This window comes from Lycium ferocissimum, chromosome 1 (genome assembly GCF_029784015.1).
Source record: "Lycium ferocissimum isolate CSIRO_LF1 chromosome 1, AGI_CSIRO_Lferr_CH_V1, whole genome shotgun sequence".
NCBI classification, from domain to species: Eukaryota; Viridiplantae; Streptophyta; class Magnoliopsida; order Solanales; family Solanaceae; genus Lycium; species Lycium ferocissimum.
The window spans coordinates 22,610,977-22,637,712 of record NC_081342.1 but is presented as its reverse complement, the minus strand read 5'-3'; the positions used below and the strand labels follow the sequence as shown (position 1 = coordinate 22,637,712).

At 33.5% G+C, this 26,736-nt stretch overlaps 3 protein-coding genes across 3 annotated transcripts; 2 read left to right on the top strand and 1 right to left on the bottom strand.

Annotated features, from left to right (window-relative positions):
• Nucleotides 1-6,501: 6,501 nt before the first annotated feature.
• LOC132029479 (heavy metal-associated isoprenylated plant protein 32-like) lies at nucleotides 6,502-10,383 on the bottom strand. The gene is made up of 5 exons (XM_059418729.1): nucleotides 10,148-10,383; nucleotides 9,868-9,898; nucleotides 9,689-9,764; nucleotides 8,750-9,074; nucleotides 6,502-7,590 (listed from the first exon to the last, which is right to left on the bottom strand). The coding sequence occupies exons 2-5, from the start codon at nucleotides 9,886-9,888 to the stop codon at nucleotides 7,569-7,571; spliced, it is 444 nt and encodes a 147-aa protein (XP_059274712.1). The 5' UTR covers nucleotides 9,889-9,898; nucleotides 10,148-10,383; the 3' UTR covers nucleotides 6,502-7,568.
• Nucleotides 10,384-12,404: 2,021 nt separating this feature from the next.
• LOC132052495 (endo-1,3;1,4-beta-D-glucanase-like) lies at nucleotides 12,405-17,757 on the top strand. Its single transcript, XM_059444068.1, has 7 exons — nucleotides 12,405-12,681; nucleotides 15,229-15,250; nucleotides 15,802-15,928; nucleotides 16,117-16,207; nucleotides 16,316-16,405; nucleotides 16,960-17,060; nucleotides 17,258-17,757. The coding sequence occupies exons 1-7, from the start codon at nucleotides 12,534-12,536 to the stop codon at nucleotides 17,396-17,398; spliced, it is 720 nt and encodes a 239-aa protein (XP_059300051.1). The 5' UTR covers nucleotides 12,405-12,533; the 3' UTR covers nucleotides 17,399-17,757.
• Nucleotides 17,758-20,633: 2,876 nt separating this feature from the next.
• On the top strand, nucleotides 20,634-23,475 carry LOC132029470 (endo-1,3;1,4-beta-D-glucanase-like). Its single transcript, XM_059418723.1, has 7 exons — nucleotides 20,634-20,919; nucleotides 21,003-21,024; nucleotides 21,580-21,706; nucleotides 22,013-22,103; nucleotides 22,213-22,302; nucleotides 22,684-22,784; nucleotides 23,104-23,475. The coding sequence occupies exons 1-7, from the start codon at nucleotides 20,772-20,774 to the stop codon at nucleotides 23,242-23,244; spliced, it is 720 nt and encodes a 239-aa protein (XP_059274706.1). The 5' UTR covers nucleotides 20,634-20,771; the 3' UTR covers nucleotides 23,245-23,475.
• The last annotated feature ends 3,261 nt before the right edge of the window (nucleotides 23,476-26,736 follow it).

Below are 26,736 nucleotides of genomic sequence, written 5' to 3'. Positions count from 1 at the left end.
AGCCATACTTAAGTCGTCTGTATGCCATTAACACGAAATTTTTTCCGGTGTAACATCCTTCCTCCCTTAGGAACATTCGTCCTTGAATATTGGAAATATGTAACTTATAGAAGTTTTATGGATAGTTAAACAATAGAGTAAAAAAACATGACGGTTTTATTTAAGGTTAAATTAATCGTATCTAATACCGCTAGTATCATGTTATAATAACTAAAAGGTTACATATCAAGGGTAGTCTTCTATTTGTTTACCCTAGTTCCGATTTATAGCTATGGTCTTGCTATGCTATGGGGTACTTCCTTTAAGGTTTCAACTAAGTTTTTCACTAAGTCTTTTGTCTCGATTTACCCCATTAACTCCTATGCTTGTATTCTAACTTATGTTTTTCGGGCTTCTTCTCATTCTTCTTTGGCACCTACGGTAGAAGTCATAGTGGTAAGGGATAGTTCGTATATAGCTTAAATCCATCAATAAAATAACTGCTATGGTATACCCGGAGAAGCAGCATCCGCGGCGATGTCTTCGGGATCTTGCCTACCTAGAGTATAGATACGATGCACAAGATTTGAGTTGACAAGCCCACTGCCTCACTTCTTTCACTTAAGAAGTCCGGGGTCTCATTCGTCTTACCGAGGCGACGATGTCGTTATCGAATTTTGGTGAATAATACTACCCACTTCAAGTGGCAATCTCTAGCATAAGATTTCGTGCTTCTTATGATTTGATTAGTGTTCGACCAAGACACATTGACACATACCGTAATGGAAATTACTAATAATATATTGTGATGGATAATTACGTGTATTTGAAGATGGAACTTATACATCTACGTAAGGCACATTTGACAGGGGTGACGATGTAGCCTTGTTGTGAACTCGTGGTCCGAGGTTCGTTCTGAAACTAGTGGCACATGGACACCATGGGTCCCCTGCAGGTCATGGCTATTTGGGGAAAACATTACCATTCAGCATGTGTGTACATGGTTGGTGAAAGACTACATTTATTTCATTGTACTTCCGTAATTATTTCCTTTTTGTATATATATATATATATATATATTCTGTTAATGGTGTTCGTGGGTTTGTGGCATTGTATTGGAGTATGACTCACTTTCGAGTTTTCAAGAGTTCAATCCCTTTGTAGTAAAGTAATTGTGGTTTCTCATTCATTTAATGTTTACGTCAGGAAAGGCTAAGAATGAAATACTTAAAACGGGTGTTCCATTATCATGAGTTGTTGATATTTATTATAAGGAATAATCTATAAGTAGATAGCAGTTGAGGGTTGTCTAGAATTGTAATACTATTGTGTATGCCAATTAATTAATAAGTTCACTGTGTTGTGGGAATAAAGGGGAAAGGTAATCAGTTACAATAGGACGAAGCGGTGTGAAGAGTTGTCCCAATTTCTTATTTTCGAATTATGAATGTCCGAGAGTTTGTGAAATAGATGAGGCCGTTGGGTTATGTTATATTCCTTATTATATGAGTAAGTAAGTGATAGAAATTCGGGGAAGGGGGGGGGAGCTCCGAGTAATTTCATGATGCATTGTTATTTAATGGGAATAGCTAATAAGTGTAATTGTTAATTAACAGATGTGTTTATTCTGTTTAATTTTATACTATGTTGCATGAACTAATCTTAATCGACCTATGATGCTTACCAGTACGTGTGGTGTACTGATATTACCCTTGCTACATACCTTCCGGAGTGTAGGTGTGTTTTCAGGTAGTTGCTTGGAGGGTTCTTTATGTTGCAGCGGTAGATATCCTCCAGCAGCTTTTGTGTATCTCCTTCCAGACAGAAGTTGTGTCATCATTGTAATTTCGGTCTATTCCTTGTATCATAAAAGCTCTTGTACATGTCTAGACTAGATCTCGAAAAATGGGAAGTTTTCTCTTGATTTTATGAAGAGGATTATGACGTTTTCTACCTATTACTTATGTTAGTAGTTACATAGTTATAAGGACGAGTTTTCAATAATGGGTTGGCTGGTAAGGGTTTGCCAACTAGGTGATCATACGGTAGGTGCCCGCGCGATCCGTAATTTGGGGTCGTGACATATACGTTCTTTGAATGGTCAATGTGGATCATTGTATGGTGATTTAATTGCCGAGATCAACATGATTAAATATCATTTGAAATTATGAAGATGAACAATCAGTGTTCGTTTGGTACGCAGACAAAATTACTCCGGTATTATAATCCTGGGACTAATTTATCCCATCTAAAAGGTGAGATAAAATAATCCCAAGGTTAATTGGATAAGGTAGATATCCCATCTTTAACTATGGGCTTCATTTTATACTCTATTTGGTAGAAGTTATAAATTTATCCTGGGATAATTTTATGCCTTCTGCCAAACATGGTACAAAATAAATTTCAAAGTTAGTGCTGGGATATCCCACCTTATACCGTGTACCAAACGACCCCTCAAAGTTTAGTTACATAGATTTTTTAATTTATTTTATGAGGTACAGACATGTAATGAAGCGTATGTCATGTAATATTTTCGTATAGATGTTATTGTACTCGTATGTTCTTTCACATTTAATTGTTTACTCAAAGTTTTATTTTTATACAATTTATATTATTTTACAAAAGTGTATAGTACATTTTTTGATATACACCTGCAACACACGTGACAAGACACTAAAAATATGTGCATATACTACTAAAAACTGGTCCAAAATTGAGGGAAGCAAACCGATGGAAAGGTCTGGTCCAAAATTCTAATAGAGTAATCGACACAGTCCGTCGGGTTATCCAGATTTTTTAAAATATTTTTTCATTTTTTAATAGAAATCGGCGGACGTCCCCAGGTTATTTATGTGCAAATGTATGCAAAAACAATATTTCGAGACAAAACATCGGTTTAATACTAGATTCTTTTACCCAATAAAAATAATAAAGGAACTGACGGACCGTGTTCATTTATAATATTAAATGAAAATATTTTACCCTAACCGACAGTCTGTGGGTTTCCTTATAAAAATTATCTAAATGTTTTATTAAATTTATTTTAATTATAAATCGTTTAAATAAAATTAGTTTTATATTTTTAAAAGAAAACTGACTATGTCCGTCGTGTTTATTAAAAAAAAATTATCGGCTTTTAATGACAAACCGACGGTCCAACTGACTCAATCCATGTGTTCGTTGTTTATATAGATCTAGAAATAAGGTCTTTTTGCCCCAATTTTCTGTATTATCTTTTCTCTCCCAGATCATCATCTCTCGAGCAATCCCCCTGCCCAACAATCCTCCAGTGATTCCAGGAACTCCGTTGATTCCATCAGACGGCCACCCACCGACGAGCCCATCGGCCCCTTGTCCCCCGCCCAACATTGACTGATCCAGGTAAGTTTTTAGGTATTTTTATTGAAATTGTTTTGTTATTCTTACATTTTAGGTTCAATGCCAATGTGTTAGTTTATTTAAGATTACTTGGTAATGTTCTTGATGTGTGGTGACTTGAATTCGTGAAAAATGTACATTTGACTTTAGAGTTTTGTTTGGTTGAAATTGGATTGTTGTTCTTACATTTTAGGTTCAGTATGAATGTGTTAGTTTATTTAAATATACTTTGTAATGTTATTGATATTGATATGAATTTGTGAACAAAATTGTAGATTTTATTTTACTAGTTTTGAATATATTATTTTGGTGAAATTTTCTTTCTAATTTATTAAAATTAGAATTCGTTATTGAAAATGTATTGTGTGCGCCAGATTATATAGGATTTTATTATGTTTTTTTTAGCTAATCAACATAATTTAGTAACTTTGGTTAGTTATGTTCACTTATATAAAGTAATGTTTTGTTAATTATATTCCCCTTAATTTAGTTACGGTATAAATTATAATTATAATTTGAGAATATAAATTAAGTCTTTTAATCAAGGTTAAATATAATTACAAAAATTAAGATGATTTACTTAAAATACATATTTAATTAATAAATTATGAATCTAATGGACTTTCGGAGGGCGTGCATCGCCGTTGATTAATTATTAAAACTGAATACTCAAAACTTTTTGATTGATTTTGAACTGCGTACAGTGAATTAAAGTAACTTACAGACTAAATTAAGTTTATAAATGTGTAATGTAACTTATAATTTAATATATCTATATTTTCCTGGTGTTGTTAAAGGTGGAAATTGTATGTGGCTGTATAATAAAAATTATAGTGATCTTGCGGGGATGAGAGAAAAATAGAAAAATTTGTTCAAGGTATTGATGAATTTATCATTCATGCAATATAACTTTTATTCTTTTCAAAGTGAATGGGTGGTTAGGTGTCCTTGTGTGCGTTGCAAGTGTTTCAAGTTTTCAAAATCAAATGATGCTGAGATTCATTTCTTTGGTAAAGGGTTTAAGTCAAATTATATATTATGTGTGAGCTGATCATGGAGAGTCTGATTATATGTTTGATACATTTCGCATTATTGTTGTCGGTGACAGTAGTACGTCGCATGAAAATTGTGTTTAGAATGATTGAGTATATGATATGATCAATGATGCATTTGAGATGTACTCCGGGTTTGAACCTGAACAAAATTTTAAGCAAGCTCCCTAGCTATGAAGAAGCAATGCGTTTTTATCAACAATTAGAGAAGGCTAGTCGTCCACCATGTGTAGGAAGTCCGCAATATGAATTGTCTGTTGCAGTTAGAACACTTACTATCAAATCAGATTGGATTATTTCTCAAGCTGCTATGGATTCTATAATTGGGATTGTAGGGAAACTATTTAACCGGATTTCAACATACATAAAGATTTTCATTAGGTAAAGAAATTGATTTCCAAGTTATGATTGTCGTATGATAGAATTCATTATTGTGAAAAGGACTGCATGTTGTTCTAGAAGGACGATGTTATTTGGAGGTTGTAAATTTTATGGACAAACTCATTTTAAATGGGCTCTTCTTTGGGAAGATGGTTTCAGTTAGGGCCATGCATTATTTACCTCTTATACCTAAGTTAAAAGAGGTTGTGCACATCAAAACTCCACATATGAAATGGAACTATGAAAATAAAGGGGACATGGTGTTATGTGGCATCCATCGGATGTAGAAACGTGGAAGTATTTTGATAGAATTTATCCAGATTTTGCTAGTGAATCAAGGAATATTCATTTGGATTTGTGTGCAAATGGATTCACACCATTTTCTATTTCTCCTGCACCTTATTCATGCTGCTCCGTCTTTGTTGCACCGTACAATCTTCTGATTGAAATGTTTGTGACAAGTTCCTATATATCTCTAAATTGTATTGTCCCTGATCCATATAATCCAAAATATTTGATTGATGTATATCTGCAACATTTGATTGGTGAGTTAAAACAATTATGATTTGAAGGTGTTAAAATATTGTATATATAAGGTATTTTTTTAGAATATTTTATGTACATATGTAGATTTTGAATCTCCTAAACATAAGACTAGAGGTTGGCTTAGTGATAGGGGGTTCAAAATGTACCTTGAACTTCCAAGTTCAAATCCCAAACACTACATTTTTATTTTTTGAACCCCCTTATGGAAAATTCTGGATTTGCCCTGTGCATATGACATATCAACAAAGATTTTTTTTTAACATGATCGTAAAAATTCATGGTTCGATTGTCACCATCAGTTCTTACCCATAAATCATGAGTTTGGGAAAATGAAACAATCATTTAGAAAAAATACAATTGAACAAGATCCGCCACATCTAGCATTGTCGGGAGAGAGTCTATCACTTGCCTAAGGTTACAGAAGCTCCACCTTCTAGACTTAAAACCATACTGGAGGATGTAATGAAATAATGTAGGGGAAATGAATTATGGTTAAGGGAATCAAACAATAATAAAATATTCAAGCCTAAGACTAGTTATTCCTTCACTTTGGATATAAAACGAGAGATTTTTGAGTATATTAAGAATTCTAGCATGTCCGAGGGCTGTGAATCAAATTTGGAGAAGCGTGCATATATGAATGAAGAAAAGTTGACCGGTATGAACAACCATGATTGTCACGTTTTCATGAAAATTTTGATTCCTATTGCATTTAGCCGCATCCCTGAAGAAATGAAAATCAATCACAGAGAATTGTGTTACTAATAATTTGAGGGAAGATAACCTAGTAAAGATGAATCAAAATATTCATGTAATTACCATTAAGCTAGAGAAGATTTTTTCATGGGATTTTTTTGATGTGATGAAACATCTTCTCATTCATCTTGTACACGAAGAGCGACTTGGAGGCCCAGTTCAATACAGGTGGATATATATATATTTTTTTTTTGGTAAACTGTGAAAACTTACCATAACAAACAATCCTTGTTTGATAAATTGTTTAATTTGAAGCATATATTGATGGACATACAATCAGAATAAATTGTAGTTGCATCTAACGAAGAAAAAACAAAACTTAGCAAACTGGAGTATTACAAATGATGACTTGATTATTTTTTACAGGCTCACCTACCTTCGAGGGCCAATAAACCTTACAGAGAAAGGAAGAATTATTTTGTATAGAAATGGTGCAATTGAGATGCTAAGCTATTTTGTGTCTATCACTGGACATATATAGTTGTGCAAAACTTGTATAGTCTTTGGTGGTGCTTTAATTTTTGCAAGCAGTTTTCTAGCTGCAAACTGGAACAGAGGTCAAGCTACTGGTCACCTCAGCTTTGTAATTTATGTTTTTTTGGTTATAAATGTCATGCCATCATACAACGATAATTTAAAAAAAAAAAAAATACAAAGTTTAAGTGAAATCATGTGGTACATTAATAAGTAAGAAGAAATACATAATTGGAATACATAAATCATTGTTTATGACTATGTTACGATTAACGGTTGAAAAATACATCACTTGAAAGCTAATTTGTTGATGTTTCATCAACCTTACGTGCTTAAAAAAGAGTGAGCATCTCTTTGCCTTGTCAGCGTCCAGTGGGTGGAGGCCACTACCTCCCTTCATTGTACTTGTCTTCAAGAAACAATTACTACTAAGGGTAAAATGAAAAAAAAAGAATAATTTAATTTGTCTTGAACTTCTAAAACGACAAATAATTTGAGATTACCATTTCAAAAAATCATGACAAATAAATTGAAACGGAGGAAGTACCAAATAGCAAAATATAGAAGGAGTAATTAGTATCAAATATAATTTAGATATACACCAACTCAATGTGTCAAGTTCAGGATAATCTCGAGATATGATGCCTAAATTAAGCTCTTCCAAATGCCATGGTCAACCACATCTTTCCCACTTCGAGAATATACTTTCCAATTCGGACTCTTAACATAGAAAGTTGTGTTTTTTGTCTCGTTAGACATGATTTTACTAGCCTCAATATATTCTCAACACAACCAACGTTCACAATCGATAGTTTATCTAATCAAAAGTAGAAAAAAGAAGAATTGAGACTCAAAAGATACATCTAGTATTCAGAAGTTTAGATTAAAGCATAACATTCCAAGTTAACAGTCCCAAAGTAACTAGCACATGAATGAATTGAACTATTAAAACATATCTTCCTATCGCGATCACTCTATTCCAGCACATGCCACATAAAATAATTAGTAATAAAATGGGCGAAACCTGCAAAACAACACAAGCATTTTCAGTCAACGTTAACAAAAAAGTATAATTTGCGTAGAATTTGGTGTACTACTCTAGGAAGAGAACAAATTAAAGTTCATGGAAGATTTCCCTAAACATCTATGACATTAGGTGTTATTGACAGCACTTCTATATTCTTATATAGATCCATACCCTAATATAAGTCGAATTGTATGGTGCTTGGCACGGAGAAAAGAACGTTTTTGTTTAATTTTTTTCATATTTGGTTGGTTAAACATATTTTGGATTTTTTTTTTAATGTCACGTGAGGGTATGATAGACGTATGGTCACATACATTGCATTAGTATCATAAATAACAACCCCAAGTATTACTCAACCCCAGGAGAGTTTACAAACATATACACAAGTCTTTGGTCTCATCATAGATGTTGAGATATATCATTAAATTTAGAAAAATAATTTATATTCAAAAGTTGTGAAAACAAATTCATAAATGATATTGCACAATTGTCTCCTCCAAACTCCAACTCCCCATCCCCATCACCCCTTGCCAAATCGGCCCCTACCCCCACTCCCCGATTCACCACCACCCTCAGGGTCAGAGCTAAGAAGCCAACATACGGGATTGGCCCAATCAAGTAGCTTTAGTTCAAACCCTATATTTGTATTAACAAATTCATTAAATATAGATGCACAAAATTATTAATGCTTGATGTCGCTATCCTAGAATTTAGAACCCGTATAGTTCATATCATGACTCTGCTTGTGACGACACTCCTACGGCGACCACCTCATACACCATTCCCATACTGTTGCCTAGATTATATAAACTAAGAAAACAACTTTCTTTTTATACTCTATCCGTTCCATAATAAGTGGTTTTTTAGGCTTTTCAATTTTTTCAAAATAAGTGGTGCTTTAGGATTTCAAGAAGACTTTGGGCAGTTTCTTCCAAAATTGCCCTTATTTAAATAATCAAGATTCATTAACTACATTTTTTTTTCTAGGCATTTAATTATGTAAGCACAATTTGATTAGGGGTAAGTTAGTAAAAACACTCCTAATTTTTTAGGAGTTAGCAATTTCTTAAGGGGTCTGCATGAGCTAAAAAAATCACTTATTATGGAAAGAAAGGGAGTAATAAAAATCGACACTGCTTATGCAAGATGACATTACCTAGGATATGAGGAAGGATGGCCATAGTAGTGAGGATGCTCCATCATAGGTCTTCTCATTGAGTGGTATGGGCTCATTGTCATTGTGGGGTAGTAGCCATAGGGTCCTCCTAATGCACTATGGTTATAGCCATAGGCATTATAAGGAGGACGATAATAATTATAATGTGGTGTGGGAGTACCAAGAGCAGGATGCTTCAGCTTCACTGATACTATTTCTGCATGTTTTCCTGTTCCCTTTAGTGCTTTCACAAGTAGGTTTGGATCAACTTCCCCACAAACATTTACTTCTCCTTTTTCTGCATTTATTGTCAATGCATACACTCCTACACACCAAAAAAAAAAAAACATTCACTAGTAAGAAGACAATTCAACTCTCAATCTTATAGGCTTATAAGGTCAAAATATCAAATATCTTTGTTTCAGAATTTAGAAATATTAAAATTAGCTCATGAAAATATAATTTGCCCAATCATTCCAAATTTAATAAGTGAGTTGTACTAAGCATGCATTTATTGAGGGGTCATGGCATAATCCAAATTAGTTCATTTAAACGTTTGAGCCCAAAATGAGTTGCATACGTAGTTCGATTGAATCGTAAGAATATTTGTTGAATCGTTGAAAAAAATCTTTTGAATTTGGTTTTATTAATATAATTATGATAAATAATTTTTTTTGTTATTTTATTAATTATTATTTAGTAATTAAAGAACATTCAAATGAATGAAAATGATATTAGTTGGGCGGAATGAGAAATGATCAATTATTATATATTTGACCCGTCCATTTTGATCCAAGTAAACATTAGGCAAATTATGAACTACTATATATCAAATCCATAGATTCAACCCATTTCAACATGTTCAAATAAAATTCAACCTGCCCATATTATTAATTTAACCCGTTTTGACATGTCCTAATGTAATTATAAACATGTTACCGCATACGGCGCTCAATACTTCCACCATCTTCATCTTGCAGGCATCGCAATGGACATCCACTTTCAATATGCAACTCTACAAAATTAAAGGAAGCAATAGAACTTACACTAAAAATTTACAAATCAACCTTAGGGTTAATGCAAATCTTCATCAAGAAATTAAAGGTTTTCTTACTTACCACCTCTGCAAAGGGCTCCATGTCTAAACAACTGATAAATGAAAAAGAAGATCAATTAGACATGTATACAAATGTAGCAAATCTTTGTAACAAATCAAAAAGAGAAAAATTCTTGTAAGTACAAATTATTTAATTGTCTACCAATAAATTCTTATTTTTTTCTTCTGTAAACCAAATACCCATTGATCATGATTTACACAATATATGGATGCATGGTAGATTAGAGTAAACGGAGACCAAACTTGTAAAGAATAAGAGAAAGAAAATAAGAGAAACTAACCTGGCAATGAACAGTCAATTATGAGGAAAAGTAATTAGAGAATAAGGCATTTGGTGAAAATGGGTGCTAATTAAGGTTTTAACTCCGAATCATACAAGGCATGTTTAGGAGTGATTTTCTAAGATTTCCATATTTTATTCATTTAGTTAAAAGCAAGCAAAGATTTAGTCATTTATAATATCGTCTCAATATATGGAAATTTATGCTATGTAGAATTGTAGATCCCATCTTCTAGTTAAGTATTATTTTGCCTTTTTTTACCCAGAGAAAAGAGATTCTTGAATATCCTTACCAAAAGTATCATAAAAGAGATAATTTTAATTTGAATGTGAAAAAAGATTTTGTAATATCCTTACCAAAAGTATCATGAAAGAGAATTTTAACTTGTTTGCGAAAAAAATATTTTTGCATATCTATATTTATTTATCATGCATAAATTAAAAAAATGGTAGGTGATGGTAACAAATTTAATGCCTAAAATTACGCATTGATTTATTAATTATTAGTAGTAAGTTGTATTTGTGTCTCTCCCCTTTTGTGGTACCAGATTGCATTTTGATGAGAGGAAAACTTTCATACGGCAATACCATCTTATTGTAAAGGAATTTTCTATTCCACTATGTCCTTTTCTTTTCGAAAATAAAACTGATAGTGCAATCTCTAAATCAATTGTTATGATAAAACGAGTTCTCTAAACATAAGAACCTTTGAATGTTAGGTTTTGGATATATGGTATAAATGATTATAGTAGTTTAAACTCCCATGGCAATTTGTGTTCCTCCTTTTGTCTACAACATCAAAAATGTCAATGGAAACTAAAGGAGGAAAAAGGAAAAAGATAGAAAAGTTTTTATGCGCTTGTTTGATTAAAGAAAAAGGAAGTGGAAAGACAAATTAGTAAGGTGGTGGCTGCTTCAAAAATTTGCAAAACTTATTTTGGAAATATTTTTCAGTCTTTCTTTTTCTTTTTTTTGGGGAAAAAATATTCAACCAAAAACACCAAACGGATGTAACGTTACAAGTGAATGACCTTATAAATGATAAAACACATAATTGGAAGTTGCAAGATTTCCAGCAATGATTTTATACGGTCGATATCTATGCAATAATATCTATTCCAATTTCTGTCACTTAATCATTAGACAGAATTACTTGACATCATACTAAATCTGACAAGTTTAAGGTAAATCGATATATCATTTAGCTAGAAAAATTATAAAATGTCAAGATGTTAGTAATGCCAGACCCCAATCTTATTATTAATTACGATCCATGAATATTAAAAATAAATATAAAGAGAAAACATAAATTGAATATGTTACCTGTTAATTATATTATTTCAAAAAATTAAAATATAGTTGTAGGTGCATGTAAAGTTTGTGGTATAGAAAGTGAAATAATTGATTATATATGTTTTTGGATGCTTAAAGCACGATTGTTATGAAAAGTCTGTCCTATTAATTAACCTTAAAATATAGTGGATGTTGCTAGACGATGGAATAATACTTTCTAGGAGAAAAAAGATGGTCGTTTGTAAAAAAGAAAGGTCGATACTTTTTAGGAGAGAGAAAAAAAAAAAGGTCTCTTCTTAGGTTTAAAATAATCCCTTAAGTATTATATGAATAAGTTTGATCTTTTAAATTTGTCAAAGCGAGCACTTTTGGATCTTATCCGATATTTATGAAACTCTAATTGTTAAATTTAATTGAAATTGTGCAAATAGAAACACTTAATGGGAATTCATATTTGAAATTACTTTTATTGCTTTACCTTATTTTTGATCTATTTAAAGAGTTTAGTCAAAATAGGTGCAATTTTTATTACTTTTGGTATATTATTTGTACTCGATATATATATTTTTATGTGTTGCACTTTCTTTTTAATTGATATTTTTGGTTAATTTTTCTTAACTGGTTAAATTTAACAATTAAAATTTGATAAATTTTGAAGTAGATAAAAAATACTCAATTTGAACAAACTTAAAAGAACAAAACTGATCAATTAATACTTACAACACTATTTTGAACCACTAACAATAATAAGGGACCATTTTTGTCGGTTTTCTCCTTTCTAGAACTCTCCGCAGAGATGATATGGTATGCTAACCGCATATTTAACCACACCAGAGGATGTGATGCTACGTGACTTTTCCAGAGGTCTCGTATTTAAATTTTGCGTATGAAAAATAGGGAGCGTTTTCACGAGAAATGGTCACCGCTTGAATTTAAATATAGTCAGACTCTAATGCCATGCGAGAAAAAAAGAGAACCGCATATTTAAACCCCCAGCTACCCCCAAACGCAGTAAATTGATCAAAACATAATCTTTGTAGCTGTATATCATCTTTCTCTCTGTGTATTTACCTGTATATCTTGAGTAGCAAAAGATGTCAGGGCCTCAGTGTTGTGAGAACCCACCAGCTCTGAGCTCAAGCACCGGACATGGGTCTGTACTTGAACTTGGGGGACTTAAAACATACGTGTCTGGTTCTTCCAATTCCAAACAAGCCATCCTCCTCGTCTCCGACATTTTTGGTACTTACCCTTTTATCTTCATTAACTTTGGCCATCTGGGTTCTCCTCAATTTCCACTTTTATTTATCTTTTTATCATGAAGATTTAGTAGCCTATTGATCAATTTGTGTTGCCACGGAAGCATTTCTCAAAAATAACTTACTCCCTCTGTCTCAATTTATGTGACACACTTTTTTTTAGTTGGTTAAAAAAAATGACACCACTCTATCTATAATTAAAATAATGGAAAAGGCTCAAATATGTCATTGAACGATCGGAAATAGCTCATTTATGTCATTCGTCAATAATTTGGTTCATTTATGTCATCAGCCTTATCAAAAGGGCTCATCTATGCTAAACAAAATGGCTCATTCATGCCATTTTTCATTAACACTGATTTTATAATATCAGATATGACACATGGCCTTCAATTAGAAGTCCACGTTATTTAATTAAATCAGCCTAATTTTAAATCTCAAATTAATAAAAATCGACCCAAATTAATGAAAAATATCATGAATGAGCCATTTTGGTAACAACGATGGCATAAATGAGCCAAACTATTGATGAATGGCCTAGATGAGCTATTGCCGATAGTTCGACGGCATATTTGAGCCTTTTCCCTTAAACTAATTTAGCTTTAAAATTTCCCTTTTATCCTTGGTGAAATTATTTATAGCCAAACAAAATGTCTAAGGTTTGTTTCACACCATAAATTTCAAAGGTCTTCCTTACTTTCTTAAACTTTATGCGTAACCAAACAGTACGACATAAATTGGGAAGGAGGGAGTAATTTTTTTTTTTTTTGGAAATTATTTGGTTAAAGAACAAATTGGATAGTGTTTTAATGACATTTGTGAGTGATGAATGGAATGAATCCCACATCAGTGAAGGACCCTGACTCCTTATATGGCTTGGCCTGGCAAATCCTCTTCCCTTTGAACTAGCTTTTGGGGGTGTGAGTTAGGCTCAAGGTCTAACTTGACAGTGAACATTAAAGATTTTGATAATAATGTGTTAATTGTTTATTGGATCAGTGGTATAATAATGTTTTGCAGGAAGAGGATCTTGTGTGGCTGTTGCACCCTTGCCTTATCTTACTTCGTAAAGTAAATTTAGTCCTAGGCCGGACAAAGGTGAGGACATTTTCCCCCATTTGATGGAAAATGGTCCTTTTGGAAATACCTTATGGCAATCAAACACTATAAAATAACTAGTTTTTGGAAAAAAACACTGCTGTAGTTGGGTTTGAGTATCTCAAAATCCTAGAGAATTATACAGTAGAATAAATATATGTTCTGGACTAGCAAGGACAATTAGATGTATATGGGATAAGTAAAAGAACTTCGCACTTCCTTTTTAGTACTACTTCTTTCTTCTCATTACAAGGCATTTGCTATTTTGGAAGTTGAGTAGATCTGTCTTTAACTAAAAATGTTTCAGATATGCTTTTTGATATTTTTATTCCAAATGTTATGATCTAGTGTATTCTTTGTGTAGTATCTAAACATAAATTTCATTTCAAATGTCGGAATTTAGACCGGAAATTAGATGACTCATGGGGCGGAGTGTTCGCCGGTCATGAACTTGCACGTCCAGAAGATGAAAGTAGCGGAAATGAGGATGTTCAGATGGATGCGTGGGCATACTAGGAGGGATAGAATTAAGAATGAAGATATCCAGGATAAGGTGGGAGTGGTGTCCCTGGACAAATTGAGGGAGGCGAGGTTGAGATGGTTTATACATGTGAAGAGAAGATGCACAGATGCCCCAATTAGGAGGTGTGAGAGGTTTGACTATGGGGAATATGAGGAGAGGTAAAGGTAGGCTGAAAAAGTATAGGGGAGAGGTGATTAGACGGGACATGGCACACGTGCAGCTTACCTAGGATATGACCCTAGATAGGAAAATATAGAGGTCCAGGATTAGAGTATAAGGTTAGTAGGTAGTCGAGCGTTATCTAGTTTCCGTATTAGTATTGCTACTATTACTCTTCTACTATCTTATTCTTCGATTCTAGTATTACCTGTTGTTTCCTTTGCTTCGGTTATCATATTATTTGTTGCTGCTACTGCTATTTTCTCTATTGTTTTCAGTATGATTCCTTCACTATTGTATTTGCTTTGCATACTTGATTTTTTTTATGCGTTACTTGAGCCGAGAGTCTACCGGAAATAGCCTCTCTACCTTCACAAGGTAGAGGTAAGGTTGTGTACACACCACCCTCTTCAGACCCCACTTGTGGGATAACATTGCGTATGTTGGCACTTAAAAGGGCAGCCGGGTGCACTAAGTTCCCGCTATGCACAGGGTAGGGTCCGGGAAAGGGCCGGACCACAAGGGTCTATTGTACGCAGCCTTACCCTGCATTTATGCCCATGGCTCTTTCCATGGCTTGAACCCGTGACCTTTTGGCTCTAAATCATAATATTAAGGAAGAAAATTAGATGTTTTGACTCTTGGTAATGTTAAACATCTATGTTTTGAACCAAAAGAAGTATATTATGGTATGAAGACTATTGTTATTATTTCTATCGAAGACAATCTCATGTTATGAATACTTCACAGGTTATGAAGCACCAAATCTGAGGTATGCACTGCTTCTCAACTTCAGCTTGGGTTTGTCAAATACATTCTAAAATTACTCTCTTTTCCTTCATAAAAAAAAAAAAAAAAAAAAAAAAAGAAAAAGGGAAAAATTACACTCTTTTCCACTTCAGTATTGTTACTTCTTCATATATTTCTGTGCTAATTTTTGCACCATCTGCATGCTCTAGGATGTTTCTCTGTTGTCAACAAACTTTTTTTCTTGCTTTCATAGACAGCCGTATCATATACAACGACAACTCTTTTTTTTTAATTTTTTTAAAAAGTCGATGCTCTAGGGTGTTTCTATTTGTTGATAACTTCAGTTTTTGCTCACCACAACTCCATCAGAACCACATAGAGAGGGAGGGAGAGGGAGGGAGGAGTCTGAATTACAGATTTCAGGCGATTCAGTGATCTTATCTTTGTATCTTTTTTTACATTTCAAGGAAGGAAGTTGGGGTGATTGTTCTTTGCATTTCTTCCAATAATTAAGCTGCAAGAAGTTTCTATTTTATCTTGGGCTGATTCCAAAACTTAACTTCTATTATGTAGGATGCTTGCTGACAAAGTTGCAGCTGGGGGTTACTATGTGGTGGTTCCCGATTTTCTTTATGGGGATCCTTATAATCCTGAAAATACGGAGAAGCCTATACCAGTCTGGTTACAATCACATGGACCAGTATGCTTTCTGATTTATTTCTTCTTGTAATAGTGCCATAGATTTGCATGAAGAATAAAAGGAGGCAACACCATCCTTATCACAATTTTCCATCCATTAACTTGATCATGCTTGGGAATATCATTGTGCAACGTTCATAGTATCAGGTTCACCGCCATGGCATTCATTTGCTTCCTTTGTTCTGTTAGGATAAAGGATTTGAAGATGCAAAGCAGGTTATTGCAGCTTTAAAAGATAAAGGCATATCTGCAATTGGAGCAGCAGGGTTTTGCTGGGGTGGTAAGTTGTTCAACTTTCTCTTTTAGGATTATTCATCGGTTGCCATAGGATGTATAGGGTCAATTTCTTGTGGTTGTCTGAGATCCTGACCTTCTGTTTTCTTAACAGCCAAGGTGGTTGTTCAACTAGCAAAGTCTGACAACATTCAAGCTGCTGTGCTATTGCACCCATCATTTGTCTCTGTGGACGATATTAAGCGTACGACTGTCTTTTACCTGAATCATTTATGATTAGATTGAGCTATTACTCCTGGATTTTATACAAGCGTGTTGCATATGGGACAAAGCATTTGATGTCTCAGTGACACTAGAATACTGATGACTTGTTCGGTCAAGTTAGGCTCTCTCTGCCTGGGGCTGAGAGATCCAGTTTGATATTTAGTACCCCAAGTCCAAATATTGCTGTTCTTTATTCGTACAATGTCTAGATTCTGTTCTTATATGAAAAATTATTAATTGTGTTCCAGTCCTTCTGGATATTGTCTATCAGAAGCAGCCTCCCTACCTCCCGAGGTCGGCGTAAGGTCTGCGTACACACTACCCTCCCCAGAACCCACTTGTGGGATTACACTGGGTATGTTGTTGTTGTTGGTCCTTCTGGATATCCCTATATCCTAAGTGATATCTGGTATCAAGTGTTTTCTGAATTCTGATGAGTACATTGAACTGCATCATTTTTAGATTCTTCCTGATTCCTTTTTATCTTTAGTTATTTTTCCTCCTGTCCGGAGCTGATGATGTATCTTTTTACAGAGGTGAAGACACCAATAGCTATTTTAGGAGCTGAGATAGATAAAATGTCTCCTCCTGAGCTTTGTAAGCAGTTTGAGGAGATTTTATCATCAAAACCTGAGGTATGCGAACATTAGAGCCTTCCTATATTTAAAGATGTCTTTATTTTAGAAAGACTTATCTGTGAAATAGTATACTACTGTTTATTCTCTTTATGTATCGAGATAAGTGGATAAGTACTTTAATGAATTTCTTAGAGTGCGTTACAGAGTTCTAGATTTATCCTTTGCGTTTCTTTTGTGGCCGTCGGTAAAAATAGGTGGAGTGCTTTGTGAAAGTTTATCCTGGTGTTGCCCATGGGTGGACAGTGAGATACAACGTTGAGGACAAGAAGGCTGTGCAGAGTGCTGAAGAAGCTCATCAGGACATGTTGGACTGGTTTACCAAGCATGTCAAGTGAGTGGGAAGAACCCCAGCAGTTTGCAAATTTCCAGTTAAAAGTCTGAAAGTTGGACCATCATAATAGTTATGGAGCTGCTTACTTACAGACCCCGTATTGTATCTCATATTTGAAGACTAGATTCATGGTCATGTGAAATGTACTGTATGGTCCATTATGCATAAGAATGATCTAGTATGTGCTTTCTCTAAGAAAAAAAGGTGTTAATTTCTGCTGGTAAGTTGGGAGATTGAATCAAATGGGTAATGCCTTTTTGATACCAACATTTTGCAACTATTAGAACTAGAACTGGAAGTTTCACAATCTCCCATCACTTCTATGGGAGAATATGGTTTAGTACAGTTTTTCTTGACTGGTTAGTTTCATGTCTGAAAATGCAAAATTCTACTTACTGGACTATTTTATTGAAACCCTCCCTTCAAAGACCAAAGCAAGAGTGTTAAAGGCATTGTTTCCATGAGAGGAAGGAAAGTTAATATCCTACCAGTTTATCATAGTTTTTAGTGATAAATTAATGTGCTAATATATTAATTAGCTTTTATTATTCATTAGTAATGAAGGTGCATAATGCATAGGAAAGATAACATTGTATTGATTATTGTTCTGTTATAAATATCGAAAGTGAATAAATATTTTTTCGATTCAGTGATCTCCGAGATTCCAGCTTCTCTTTGTGACTAAATTATTGTATTAATGGAGGTAGAGTGACCAGAGAGACTTGTAATTTGCAAGTTGCATTCATTAGAATTTCCACTCCCAGTTGGTTAACGTAGTCTATTTTTTTTTTTTTTTTTTAGATATGTAAGAATAATTCGTGAGCTGTGTATAGCAGCAGCAGCAACAACATATCCAGTGTAATCTCACATAGTCGGATTTGGGGAGGGTGAGATGTACGCAGTCCTTACCTCTACCTTTATAGGGGGGAGAGGCTATTTTCGATAGACCCCCAACTAAATAGATTGTGAGCTGTGTATAGCCTGCACCAAAAATCAGAAGTCTGTTTAATTGGCCTTGCTGCTTTTTGCTTCTTTAGCTATTGCTCCGGCTAAGACTTTCTTTCTGCTTGGATTTGCCTTTCTTATCTTTCAGTCTGGACTTGCATGTGTTCTGCATATGACTATTTCGAGTGATTGCTGCTATCTGGCTTGAATTAGACAAGCAGTGATACACACTAAACTCGAAAAATTAACCAATTAATAGCTTAATGTGTCATTTCGGTGGTAGGTCTCCATCAAAGTGTTGCAGACTTTGTAAAAATAACATAAAAATATTTGATGTCCAGTGATTTAAATTCTAGATGAAGTTTTATAGGAGTATATAATATCCAGCACACACATGCTGGATTTAACTTCCTTTTTAATTCAAAATGCCATTGACTTAATTCAATATAAACGATGGAGTAAATCTCACTCAACACATTTGGATTTAACTTCATTCTCAATAAAAAAACGATATTGACACAGTTCAATGTAAATGATAGAGTAAATCTCGCTTAACTTCTTAACTTTACACATGCTGGATTTAACTTCGTTCTCAATTCAAAATGCCATTAACACAAGTCAATATAAACGATGAAATCAATCTCACTAACTTTATAAATTTGGGAAACAATGCCTCAATTCGTTGTGAATGAGGTGACCTTCAGTTTATTTAATTAATGGTAAAAAGATGAGTTGGTCGGTGCACGTATTTTCAAAATATAAAAAAATGACCTTCAGTTATATTTGTTTACTATACATTCTTCTAAAAAGTGATTGGAAAAAAACCAATTATATTTTTATTGTATAGAAAGGCCGAAATTCCGTTTAATTGCATGAAATAAAAGAGACATTGATTTAACGTTTTACTGGAATTTTAAAACTTGAAATTTCATCTCACCTATAAACTGTATTCACATTCGAGACAAAAACATTTTATCTTAAAAGCGATTAGCAATGAAATATTTGCAAGAAATAATAGACAATTGAATGTGTAAGAATGCCCAAAAAAAAAAAAAAAAAAAAAAAAAAGAAAAAAAAATAGGGGAAAAAGCTTTACACGCATTTGACTAAGTACAAGTAACATGATCGATCATTGAAATTTGAACCTTTATATTCCCATGAAGCAAAAATGAGGTTTTGAAAATAAAAAACAAAAATCAAAGAAGAAAACAATAAGTATTCTTTATCTAGGCCTTGATTAACAGATTTATTATGTTGGTTGGAGGTAACATCGTGTAAAATTAATGGAGGTTCTCGCAAGTTGGCCAACACACCTCTACTATAAAAGATAACAACAACCAGGGACGGCTCTAGAGAGCCGGCCTAAAGCCGGAATTTAAAAGGAGGCCTTATATTTATTTAGTAAAATTTTAATATATTTTATTTGTTATTTATTTTTATAGTTTTTTTAAAGTGTATTTTTTTTCAATTGACGATAAAGTCAATTCGTGTAATTTTTCATGAGACATTAACTGAATCACGAGTCTTTCTGTGTTACGATCATTTCATTGATTTTTTTTTTTTTTAAGTTCAAGCGATTGTTACAAAAAACTTTTCAACATTATTTTATAAGCAATGGAAACATTTAAAAATAGAAGTAAGACTTCAGGCCAATAAGAGTATCATCTTCTACATATAAATATTTTTCGTATCACTTTAACTGTAAAAATAGATTAAAACCGTCAGTGACTATTATGCCTTAAAAAATATTTAAGGGCTTAATAATGTCTTTTCTATTGTAATTGTTTAATAAGTATAGATTGAGCTTGAAAAATATCTAAAAAGGCACTCAAAGAGTTATAGAAGATCTGACAAAGTCAAAATTATAAACTAGATTGATTTAAGTTGAAGTGAATTAAACCATATTACAAAGTAGGATGTAATTATAAATTTAATTGTCTACAACTTCAAACTGTAATTACATCAATCATATTTCTAAAAAGTAACATAAACTTTAAAAATATATATATATATATATTTAATGATTGATAAATAATTGACAGTAAAATGATCCAAAAAATTATGTATCACTAATAATAAATATATAATTTTTTAAAATCATATATATAATACAAATTATTTTGGGGCCCTAATATATTTGGGGCCTAAAGCCACTGCTTTGGTGGCTTTAGGCTTCAGTCGGTCCTGACAACAACAACAACATATCTAGTGTAATTTCATAAGTGAGGTCTGGAAAAAGTGGAGTGTATGCAGATCTTACCTCTAACTTGCGAGGTAGAGAGGCAATAAAAAGCAGGTCAAATAGGACTATAAATGATAATAAGACATCCTTAATATCTTTTGTTTCTCAAACACGCACATATCGTCGAATATAAACTCGTTACTCCCTTTAATATCATATCTTTATATCTATCATTTCCTTGGAGAAAAAGATGGCGGGGCATCAATGCTGCATGAATGCACCAACATTGAGCTCAAGTAGCGGAAATGGGAGTGTTATACAACTTGGAGGCTTCAACACATACGTCTCTGGCTGTTCGGCTTCCTTATTTGCCATCATCCTCGTCTCCGACATTTTTGGTAAAAGGATTAACTTTTTTTTTTTTTTTTTTGATGTAATATTTTGGAAGACAATATTTCATGGTCTTCATAATTTTTTGCAGGTTATGAAGCACCAAATCTGAGGTACCCTCTAATTTACTCCTCTTTTCCGACTTCATGCAAAAGAGTGCTTAAAACTGGTTTGACCAACTTTTAAGCTTACCCAAAATCCGTTTATATGTCCATTGAACCAAATAAATTGGTCCCATGCACCACACGGATGTTGTATTAGTAAGGATGGGATGAAATAAGCTAAAAATGGGTCTATATAGAATTTGGTGATGTTTTATCTGTGTATCTTTTGGGAGTAAATTTCATCTTTTGTATCCACTTTTGAGTTTATCACGCAAAAATTATTTTTTTATTGTCTTTTACAAAAAGTCAAACTTCAAAATTTATCACACACAAATCACTTTTCTATTTTTCGTCATATAAAAGTCATTCAACTTTGATCAGGTTAATTGAAAAGGAAATTTCACCTGAAGTTTTTATATTTTGTACCTCATGACACTAATTCATCCAACTGTGGCCATGTTTTATCCATGTATCTTTTGATCATATCAAGGGAAGAGGTCAGGGTCAGTACCGATCTTTCTGTTTATCTTGCGCTGATCCCCAAATTCAACTGCCGTTATGTAGGAATCTTGCTGACAAAGTTGCCGCTAAAGGATACTATGTCGTAGTTCCTGATTTTCTTTATGGCGATCCGTATAATCCTGAAAATACGGAGAGGCCTTTACCGGTCTGGATACAATCACATGGAACAGTATGTGTTCAGGATTTCTTTAACTTATTAATCTTAATTCTTCATTCATTAAGTTGATCATGCTCGGAAACACAAGCAGATTGAAGATTTAAAGATTATGGTTTCTGTAACGATCTTATGTTAAATATATAATAATAATTCGGCTCACGGTCAAATACTTAGAGATGTTTAGTATATTTCTTACTGTATATATAGGGCCTGGATAAAAGCTAATGGGTTTCATCTGCCACTGCTCGGAAATGTCCCGTAACATTTCTAGCAACAGGCTTGCCCCCATGCTATTAACTTTTTATTTATTCTTGTTAGGATAAAGGATTTGAAGATGCAAAACAGGTTGTTGCAGCTCTAAAAGATAAAGGTGTATCTGCAATTGGAGCTGTAGGGTTTTGCTGGGGTGGTAAGTTTTCGAACATCAAGGTTATTTTAACCCTTTCCTGTACTAGGATGTAAAAGGTCAAGATTCTTGTGGTTGTTCTTGTGATAGTGATCTCAAGTTTTCTTAACAGGGAAGGTAGTTACTGACCTAGCTAAGTCTGATGACATTCAAGCTGCAGCACTATTGCACCCAGCATTTGTCAAAGTTGATGATATTAAAGGTATGGCTCTTATTACTAAAATGATCAGATTGAGCTATTACTGGTGTGCTTTTATACTTTTGTTGCATATGCACCGATTTCATTCAATGTTCTCGATGCCACTTGAATCCTGGATTTTACACGCATTTGTTGCATATACATACTACTATACTGCAAGGGGCATTGAGATCTAGATTGATGTTTAGTCCTCCAAAGACTTTATATAGCTGTTTTGTATTCGTTTACGCCTCAATTCCGTTCTAATATGAATCTTGCTAATTATTTATGAATTTACCTTCGTTTTATGCAATTGGTACTAACTGTAGTTTGAATCGTGAAGACTACCTTGAACATTGTTTCTTTTTTCTCTCCCCACCGACTGATGATACATATTACTTGCAGAGGTTAAGGAACCAATAGCTATTTTAGCTGCTGAGAATGATAGCATCTCTCCTCCGGAGCTTATTAAGCAGTTTGAGGAGATTTTATCATCAAAACCTGAGGTACATGATTTTTTTAAGGTACCTACCCAGGTTCCAAACTCGGATTCCTGGGTGGATTAATTTATTACTAATACTCAAAAGAAATAGCATGCTAATCCCATTACTTATGCGCATAAGTAATGTGAGCTCGGACTTACCTTACTAATTCTAGGATTTTCTCGTCATTTTAAAAGATTGATGTGGGAAAATAATATTGTCCTGTCTATTCAGGGAATATACGGACATAAGTAGGTATAACTAATTTGATGAATCTCTCAGTGTATGTTACAAGATGTTAGATTTACCCTTTGCTTTGCTTTCTTGATTTGTGTAAATATAGGTGGATAGCTTTGTCAAAATCTTTCCTAGTGTTGAGCATGGATGGACATTGAGATACAATGTGGAAGACAAAGAGGCTGTGCGGAGTGCTGAAAAAGCCCACCGGGACATGTTACATTGGCTTACCAAGTATGTCATGTGAGTGCAAAGATGGATACCTGGCAGTTGCAATTTCCAGCTAAGAAGTCGAAAAGTCTGTCTCGAGAAAAAATGCTGTACTTAGCTAAATATTGATAAACCCCGTATTATCAAGTTATTGAATAATTTGAATAAATCCTTAAATTCAAAACTCCCTGTTTTCCAATAAAAACCTTGTACTGTACCACTTGTTTGATGAGAAATTGTCTTGCTATGTTCATCTGAAGTGTAATGCTGCTGCATGCTCATATTCTTTATGTCTGAGAATGATATAAACTATTTAGCAGCTACCTTACTTGATGTGTTTTATGTTATTATGTACTCCTTTTAAATTAATGTGTTTTCATTAATTGAGGCGGATTTAGGACTATGAAGCTCCTCTCCGTTACAACATCCATCCAGTTTATCCAGTGCATTGGTAATTTTATTACACCAGTCCACTTATACATCGAAGGGTCAATGTAAAAAGCTAGAGAGACGCTCTGGTTGAGCAGCTCGCTCAAATTCCTTGCCTTACGTGTAGTAGCTCGTCAGGTTAAAAAAAGAGGTCAATGTTAGTTAGTTAAAATAACCCTTAAATCATGGTTAAAACCGTTGGCTTTCTAGATGATTACCAATTTGACAAGATAAACAAGCCTCCGAAAATATTGTTGGGATTTCCTTCTGATTGGAATTTTTTTCCCTTGCCATGGATCGAATGGTCTGGACCCCCTCCTGAAACTTGTCTTCTCTGATTTTCTTTGTTGACAGCAAAATCCAAGTTAGTTTTTAAATTCTGTTTCCCTGGTTAAAGATGTTGGGATATATACTATTAACCATGTGTTTGGATATAGTATTTATTATAGAACAATTATTTATTCATTGTTTAATAAACAATTAAATAGATCATGTACTAGTATGTGTGCCCTTTACTTATATAGTAGATGATTTAGTGTATAGAGTTTAGCTTATACACGGAAGATTAAATCGTCGGTTCTTATAAGTATAAAATTTATGTTCACAATCTAAGATGGAAATTGGACAAAGCCATCGTTATGATTGTAGCCCAAGATTAATTTATTGTATCTTCATTATGGGAACAGTATAGTTCCGTCTTCTTGTCTTTAGTACATTTAGTATGTATTGAACGGACTAGAAAGTAGAGATAAGTGTTTTTTTATCTTGAATATATAAAATAAATTCTCTAGTTCATTAAATGTACTTATACTCTTAATCTTGATATAGTTATTATGATCAATGTGATTTGTTCATTATTTTGATTTATTAAAAGTACGACTCAATTGCGGGTCTATGTATTCTGGTAAATCGGATAATGGCAAATTACATTTGTGAAGTAATAATTAGTTGATAGAATCCATGTCTCGACTTTGAGATTGATGATACCCCTTTATGGATGCTTATAAGTCTCATGTGAAAACTTTGCAGGTGGATTTTGCATCCGTCACATGATATAAGTTAAGCGGAAATATAAAGGTTTCAATTAGTCAATGAATTAAATTGTCGGTAATTTAATTTAATTGATTAATCGTAATCTTAACATGGGGAGTTAAATAAGATTTAATGAGAGATTTCGAAATTGAGCGAGGAGTGCGATTACGATTTTTAGTGGAATAATTCATAATTTATTATGGTAAGATTAATTCGGATATTTCGAATTAATTCCATAATAGGAAGCCTCGTTAATTAAATTCTGTGGTCCTTCTTTGTGCCGAATAATAAAAATTAAATGGAATATTATTTCTTGGTGGAAAATAAAGACCCAACAAGTTTTGAAAAAGGGTGAAAACCCTTAAACCCGTAGTTATAAAACGGGGTCTTATTCCATAAGGAGGTTAAGGGTTTTAGAAGTTTCTTCAACTTTTCCATAAATTCGACTGGGCCACACGAATTTAGTAAATTACAGTGTTATTCGGGTTACACTGAAGCCGTGGAGGCCCCGAAGGATGAACATGTGAACAACTTTTGCTCGTGCTTGAAGGTTCGATTTGCGCCGCGGTCACGCTCCAAGAGATAAGTATCGATTTTACGTTTGATTAAAATCTTTGATTATGTGTTGTCTATATTACATGCAAGTTCAATCCTGACTATTTGCTTCCGCTGCGTATGCCTGATTTCCATCAATTGGCATCAAGAGCCGACTTGCATCTAAATAGATAACCTAGATGAAATATATATGTTTGATTATCTATATGATTCTTGTTTTGCATTAAGAAAAAAAAATAAAAAGGAAGAAAACCTAGGTTGTTGGTTGGTCGGCTATGGCGGAGATGTCAGTGGAAAGCTTGATCAAGTAACCAATTAGGGTTTCTTAAAGTTTGTTTTGTTTTCAATTTAAAAAAAAAAAAAAAGGAACGAGGGGGCTGTTTTTGGCGGCTACGACAGAGAAGTCGGTGGGGAGCTTGAACTGAAAATATGGCTTTCACTTGATAATTTTTTTTACCAACGAGAATTATTCTTTCACTGACGTGGGTTTATAGAGCCACTATAGATGAATCTTGTTTACTCTGATGAGAGTGTAAACTTTTTTTTTTTTTTTTTAGAAAAAAAGAAGGGAAAATAGCAATTGAAGGAAACACTTACAGTGGGTTAGATTCCTTTTGACTTTGTTATGTAAAATCGTTAAACTTGAATGTCTTGTGTGGTGGCAGTGACATGTTTTCGGGTAGAATTATTCTCAACTTTGTGATATTAAGTGAGATATTGACTTCCAGTTTTTCTTGAGAAAGATGAAACCGTTTGCTTTTTCAATCCTTGTTCAACCATTTTCAATAAGTAGGTTCCATGACTTTGTTGTATGGCAGAACCAATTTGAATTGAAATTGTTATGTGTTTCTGGGCATACCGAACCTTTGTTTTTATGTCCTCATATGTATATAATATTGTATAGATTGAGAATTTTGTGATTAATAAATAGTGACCATTAAAGTGGTTTATTTATTTGGAGTCAATAAAAATTCTTGATAGCTTTTTACATGTGAGATAATATCAATACATGAATTGAGAACAATGATTAATAAATAGGATCTACGAAAGTAGATTATTTATTTGAGTCATCGGAATATGTTCAATGTATCATGTATAAGTTGTCACGGATAAGTGTATACTAGTAATCAAGGTTTATTTACTTGAGAAAAGAATTATCTTTAGATACTAGTACAATTATATTAATTCATGAGAAGAGATATAGAAATTTTCACCCGAAAGGGAGAAACATAATATCTTGAATTCTCAAGTGCATTAATCGAGAGGACAAATTGTTGTAAGTAAGAGTGGTGTGTCTTACCCAAAAGAAGGGACACAATGTGTACCTTGAGCTCGTGGGATAATTATAAAAGGAGAATAGAACCCTAAATCTGATTATTTAATCTTTACCTATGCCTAAAACGGTTATCTTCCAAATTTGGTTATGATTTTGGAGATAGAATATACGTTAATTTAGTTCTAGACTTACATATATCTGTTCTTGCTTGGTAAAAGATGCATTTGCAGTGATGGA

Coding starts and splice junctions, on each gene's coding strand:
- LOC132029479 (XM_059418729.1), bottom strand. CDS start 9,888: ATGGAGCCCTTTGCAGAGGTG. Junction 9,075..9,688: donor AGTATTGAGCGCCGTATGCG/GTAACATGTTTA, acceptor TTTGGTGTGTAG/GAGTGTATGCATTGACAATA. Junction 7,591..8,749: donor CATCCTTCCTCATATCCTAG/GTAATGTCATCT, acceptor GTTGTTTTGCAG/GTTTCGCCCATTTTATTACT.
- LOC132052495 (XM_059444068.1), top strand. CDS start 12,534: ATGTCAGGGCCTCAGTGTTGTGAGAACCCACCAGCTCTGAGCTCAAGC. Junction 12,682..15,228: donor CCTCGTCTCCGACATTTTTG/GTACTTACCCTT, acceptor AATACTTCACAG/GTTATGAAGCACCAAATCTG. Junction 17,061..17,257: donor TTTTATCATCAAAACCTGAG/GTATGCGAACAT, acceptor CGGTAAAAATAG/GTGGAGTGCTTTGTGAAAGT.
- LOC132029470 (XM_059418723.1), top strand. CDS start 20,772: ATGGCGGGGCATCAATGCTGCATGAATGCACCAACATTGAGCTCAAGT. Junction 22,104..22,212: donor TGTAGGGTTTTGCTGGGGTG/GTAAGTTTTCGA, acceptor TTTTCTTAACAG/GGAAGGTAGTTACTGACCTA. Junction 22,785..23,103: donor TTTTATCATCAAAACCTGAG/GTACATGATTTT, acceptor GTGTAAATATAG/GTGGATAGCTTTGTCAAAAT.